The 6,006-nt window shown below is 53.3% G+C and overlaps 1 protein-coding gene across 1 annotated transcript in view; it reads left to right on the top strand.

The window, feature by feature from the left end:
* Nucleotides 1-327: 327 nt before the first annotated feature.
* Nucleotides 328-6,006, top strand: part of CEACAM16 (carcinoembryonic antigen-related cell adhesion molecule 16) — a 9,244-nt gene continuing 3,565 nt past the window's right edge. The window contains exons 1-4 of the mRNA XM_011963036.1: nt 328-364; nt 2,184-2,528; nt 2,847-3,125; nt 4,406-4,684. Coding sequence (XP_011818426.1) covers nt 328-364; nt 2,184-2,528; nt 2,847-3,125; nt 4,406-4,684 — 940 coding nt within the window. The remainder of the gene's footprint in view (nt 365-2,183; nt 2,529-2,846; nt 3,126-4,405; nt 4,685-6,006) is intronic.

The raw sequence follows: 6,006 nt of genomic DNA, 5'->3' as shown, positions 1-6,006 counted from the left end.
CCCTACTTTTCCTCTTTTCTCGGCGACCTGGTTCCTCTCCCAGTACCAAATCCGGGCCCTCGGCACAAAGAGGGTTAGATGGCTGCCCCAGGAGGCCTGCCCAGGTCATGGCCTCTGGCCGGTGCCCGCCACACCCACCCTGGTACCCAAACTGGGCCCCAGATCCTTGGTGACTCGATCCCTCCAAATTCAGGTGATCTCCCCTGGCTCCAAATCACCAAACCCTCCCAGGTCCTGCGGCAGACGGAGCCGAGCCCCAACCAGGAAGGGAGTCCGAGCACTGGGACTTCAACGCCACCATCTCCAAGACTCGGTTTGGGGTGAAAGATGGCGCTGACTGGGTACAGCTGGCTGCTCCTCAGTGGTGAGCGAGAATGGCACCCCCCAGCACCTCAGTCCCTTGAGGACCCCAGGGAGGGGAGGGGACCCCCAGTCTGAAAGAGGGAAGGTGTGAGCAAAAGTCCAGCATGATAGGGAGGGAGGGCAGCCCTGCTTCACACCGGCACAGTTCACCCCTCCAAGAGGCACCTGCATTGGGCAGGCTGGGGACAGCCATCCAGAGAGGTTTTCAGGGTGGGCTTTGGAGATTTCTAATCCCAGGGCATGAGCCAGGACAAGGGAGCTGCTGTTGCTCCTTCATTCCTGCGGGTTTCCGTTTTATCAGCTATGGAAGCCTTGACGAGGCTAAACTCTTTCCAGAAGCTGTTTCTCCTGGAAGATGCAGTTTGGGGCAGTTGCCTTTCCCTTCTCAGCCTCTGTGTGCCTGTGAAATAGGCCTCACTGACAGAGTCATGTGAAGATCATTATAAGCAGCACAATATCTGCTGTGTGCCCAGAGCTGTTCTGAGAGCTTCTCATGTGTTTAAAAGCACCTATGAGGGGCCGGGCACGGTGGCTCACGCCAGTAATCTCAGCACTTTGGGAGGCCGAGGTGGGTGGATCACCTGAGGTCAGGAGTTCAAGACCAGCCTGGGTAACATAGTAAAACCCCATCTCTACTAAAATACAAAAGAATAGCCAGGTGTGGTGGCCCATTCCTGTAGTTCCAGCTGCTCGGGAAGCTGAGGCAGGAGAATCACTTGAACCCAGGAGGTGAAGATTGCAGTCAGCCAAGATTGCACCACCGCACTCTAGCCTGGGCAACAGAACAAGACTCTATTTCTAAAAAATACCTCAAACCACCTATGAGGGAGGCCCACACATGAGCCCCCACTTCATAGGGAGAAAACGAGGCTCAGAAAAATGAAATCATTGGCTGCTGTCACACAGCCAGAAAGTGGCAGGACTGAGGGCTAGCCCCTCACTCCTAGCCACACTCTAAAGAGCCTGGAAAGTACCAGAAAGCTGGCCAGCCATGTAAGTCCTTTTTATGTGAGCACTGTCACAGCCGCCCGTTCCAGGCAACCACACGTCATTCAAACCCAAGCAGCCCAGACCATCTCATCAGGCTTGGGGCTGATCTGCTTGGCTGAGAAGGAAAGGGATGGAGTGTGCTCATCTTACCCCTGCTTTCCACTGTAGGCGAGCTTGGAGAGGCAGAGGAAGAGCCCCAGACTGGGAGTCAGGACCCGGGGGCAGGCCCTGATGTCCTACGTGGGGCCATACAATTAGCTGGGCTGGATACGCAGCCGAATCTCGTGAGACTTGGTTTGGTGACTGTCACGATGGGAAAACCCTTTGGTCCTGCTTAAAGCCACAGGCCCTGTGGGCTGAGCACTTGCTTTGCACTTGCTGTATGCAAGATGTGATGCTAGATCCTCGGCACAGTCCGTCAAACCCAATCCTCACAACACATCCCTCCCTCCCTGGGACTGAGCTCCTGCATCTGACTAACATGTATTGGGCATTTACTGTATACCAGGCATTCTAAATGTGTTATGTGTACAGGATCCTTACACCCTTGTAAGGCAGGTAGGCCTGTCATCCCATGTGAGAGTTGGAAGAACAGAAACACAGAGAAAGACAGTGTACTCGAAGCCACTCAGATAAACTCCCAGAAAGATTAGGTGGCTGAGATGTTGAGAGTCAGAGAGTTGTAGGTTCAAATCCTGGTTTTACCTGTCCTCGTTTACACAGAAGGACATTGGGCTGGGAACGTGCCCCGAGCCTGAGTCTCTTCTTCTGTCAAATGGGGCAATTGATCAAACCTGCCTCATCCAACCCCTCTGACTCCTCTTCCTCAGCCACATTCCTGAATGTGGGGGCTGAGATCTCTATCACCCTGGAGCCTGCCCAGCCGACCGAAGGGGACAACGTCACGCTGGTCGTCCATGGGCTTTCGGGGGAACTGCTCGCCTACAACTGGTACGCGGGGCCCACACTCAGCGTATCGTACCTGGTGGCCAGCTACATCGTGAGCACAGGCGATGAGACTCCTGGCCCGGCCCACACGGGGCGGGAGGCTGTGCGCCCCGATGGCAGCCTGGACATCCAGGGCGTCCTGCCCCGGCACTCAGGCACCTACATCCTGCAGACGTACAACAGACAGTTTCAGACTGAGGTGGGCTACGGACACATGCAGGTCTATGGTGAGACACCCCCCAATAACCCCCTCTGCCCCAGCCGGGCCTTCCAACCTCCTTCTCAATCCTTCTTAAAAAAAAAAAAAAAAAATCTAACAAATGTTTAAACCATCAATGAAAAAGTTTCTAAAATAACCTCAAATTGCTCATCTCCTTCAGGATGGCCCCCAGGATTAGACCTGCCTCCTAAACCCATTCTTTGTCCCTCCGGCTGAGGGTGTAGGGGCACAGCCACAATCTGGCCATGCCCCTTGTCTGGGGAAGGGAAGGCCCTCGGAGCAGGCGGTGCCCGGCCCCTTCCCCCTCTGTCTCTTGCCTCCACAGAGATCCTGGCCCAGCCCACAGTCTTGGCCAACAGCACGGCACTGGTGGAGCGTCGAGACACCCTGCGCCTTATGTGCGGCAGCCCCAGCACCACAGCCGAGGTCCGCTGGTTCTTCAACGGTGGGGCCCTGCCCGTCGCTCTCCGCCTGGGCCTGTCCCCCGACGGCCGGGTGCTGGCCAGGCATGGCATCCGCCGGGAGGAGGCTGGTGCCTATCAATGTGAGGTGTGGAACGCGGTCAGTGCCAGCCGCAGCGAGCCCATCAACCTGACCGTGTACTGTGAGTCCTCCTGGCCCCACCAGAGATACCCAGTGTCCAAACCTCATGGATGGGGAAACCGAGGCCAGGAGAGGGGGCCCAAGGTCACACAGTGAGTCAGCAGGCAAGCTGGGGTTGGGGACCAGGGGCCTCTCTTAAAGTGCACTTGCCCTGGCCAGGCACAGTGGCTCATGCCTGTAATCCCAGCACTCTGGGAGGCCTAGGTAGGAGGATCACTTGAACCCAGAAGTTTGAGACCACCCTGGGCAATATAGCAAGATCCCGTCTCTACCGAAAACATAAAAATTAGCCAGGTGTGGTGGCACATGCCTGTAGTCCCAGCCACTCAGGAGGCTTGAGCCCCAGAGGCCGAAGTTGCAGGTGCAGTGAGCTATGATTGCACCACTGCACTCCAGCCTGGGCGACAGAGCAAGATGCTGTCTCAAAAAAAAAAAAGAAAGAAAGAAAGGAAGAAAAAAACATATACTTATATACTTGCCCCATATCCTAAAGGACTTCTACAGACCACCTTTACTATTGAATAATCCTTCAGTTAGGAGCAATATCTGCAGAGAAAGGAAACAGGGCCAGCTGGTTTGAAAAGGGAGTGGGGGAGGAAATAATGTAATGGGAGGGGACATAAAATTTAACAACATAACCAAAGCATGCAGTCATTCCCAGGGGCAGCAGATGTGCAGTGTGGAATCCTGGGAAAATAAATCACCGAGGTACATGAGGACCCGTGATGTAGAAAAACTTAGTGCCTAGAATCCTAGAATCCTACAACCAGAGAATTCTGGACTTCAGAAGCACTGAATTCCAGAATCTGAGAATCTTAGAACCTCTAAATGCAGAGTTTCTTAGAATCTTAGAATCTAATCCTGACATCTTAGAGTCTAGAATCTTGGAAACATAGATTTCTAGAACCTTAGAAGCTTAGAACCTAGAAGCACCAATTCTTGAAGCCCTAGAATTCTACACTCTTAGAATGGCTTTGTCAGAAAAAAACAAAAAATCATTTAGGCTTTTTTTATTTGTCAATGGAGCCATAGATTTCAAAAATACCTTGAAATGTTATCTGGCCCAACACATTCTTTTTACAGAACAGAAAGCTGAGATGCTCTGAGAGGGAGTGATTCTCAAGATCCCAGAACAAGTTAGAGTTAAGGCCAGAGCTTTTTTTCCCCCTCCACTAGGCCAAGATATTCCCAGGGACCTAGCCTGGTGGAGAGAAAACCAGGGGTTCCCACCTCCACTCCTCCTTCCCTATACTGCCCCATCTCTCCCTCCTGCCCTCACAGTTGGCCCAGAACGTGTGGCCATCCTCCAGGATTCCACCACCCGCACAGGCTGCACCATCAAAGTTGACTTCAACACATCCCTTACCCTGTGGTGCGTGTCCAGGTCCTGCCCAGAGCCCGAGTATGTGTGGGCCTTTAATGGGCAGGCCCTAAAGAACGGTCAAGACCACATCAACATCAGCAGTATGACAGCTGCCCAGGAGGGAACGTACACGTGTATTGCGAAGAACACCAAGACCCTGCTATCTGGATCTGCCTCAGTCGTGGTCAAGCTCTCTGGTGAGTCACCCCCAGCCTGACCACCCCCCAATCCCCACGAAGGCCTCATCAGGCTGTGAGGGTTAAGCCACCATTTGCCCAAAAGAGAATTGGAAGATAGTAGATTCACAGTTCATTGATGAGCTGTGACAAAGTGGCATATCAAGTGGATCGCTTTGCATCTGGGTCTAAAGGGAGACAGCCCATGTCCTGCTCACCTGGAGAACAAATGGCAAACCATTGTGGGTTGACAGAGTGGAAAATCACTCAGATGTCACTTCAGGTGGGTGCCACTGTTCTAAATTCAGTCACCAGCTGCTTAGGGGCTTGACCTACCCCCCTACCACACAGACAGCTGAAATTCTGTGCAGCCAACTAGACAACCCAGTTATCTGACTCAGATGACAGGCATACACACACACACACACACACACACACACCACACACACACACAACTGGAGAATCACAGCCAATTGCTGGCAAATGGAGAAACAGCTGGGGAGGCATTGTCATCTTGCTTCTGTCCTAAAATGACCTGAGGGCTGGGGCAGTGCAGGTGGTTGTCATTTCAGAGCCATTACGATCCTCAGGCAACATTTTCTCATCTTCCGGGGATGGCGGCTTTGAATATTAAGGCCTCATTAATTCCACCTCAGTTCCTTCCCAAGTGGCCATCATCCCCGGGGGACAGTGGGAAATGGTCCTTCCCTCCCTCCCACTAACAGGCTGGGTCTCATCCAAGGGGTGGATTTTCACCCAAAGCTGAAATGGCATCCCCAGAGGTAAGTGTGCCTCCCGCTCCACTCACCTGGGGCTTTGGCAGCTGGTCTTGACAGGAGACAGGGGGATGGACCAGATGACCTCAGGCACTACCCCAAGCCCTGCCTGTGCAGGCCAAGATGGGGGGTGTCCAAGGTATGCAGGTATGTTCAGGGAGTGGATACACTGCTCCCAAGGGCTTCTAGTACTGTCAGCAACTCTGTGGCAGGTGCTGGGAGAGAGACAGAAGAAAAGGAGACTAATCTGATGGAGGAGACATGGCCTCTGTCCTTGGAGAGACAGTCCTGGGACAGGGAAACGTGGCTCCCTTATTCAAGGAATTGCTGCTCAAAGAGAAGAGGCAATGCCTCATCCTCCATGAGCTTCCAACCAGTAATGAGGGAGATATGACAACTCACCCTCAGTGGGCTCCTAGTCAGATGGAGGAGACGCAGTCTGCACTTGGGGAGAATTTTCCTCCTGATGGGGAGACTTGGTCTCCAGGAGACATGGCCCTGTTTTTTTTAGCATTCCTAGTCTGATGGGGTATCCACCTTTGGGGTACTCCTAATCTGATGGAGGAG

This window comes from Colobus angolensis, unplaced genomic scaffold (genome assembly GCF_000951035.1).
Source record: "Colobus angolensis palliatus isolate OR3802 unplaced genomic scaffold, Cang.pa_1.0 Scaffold60, whole genome shotgun sequence".
Taxonomy (NCBI): domain Eukaryota; kingdom Metazoa; phylum Chordata; class Mammalia; order Primates; family Cercopithecidae; genus Colobus; species Colobus angolensis.
The sequence above is the reverse complement of the archived record's forward strand: the minus strand, read 5'-3'. Positions and strand labels throughout refer to the sequence as shown.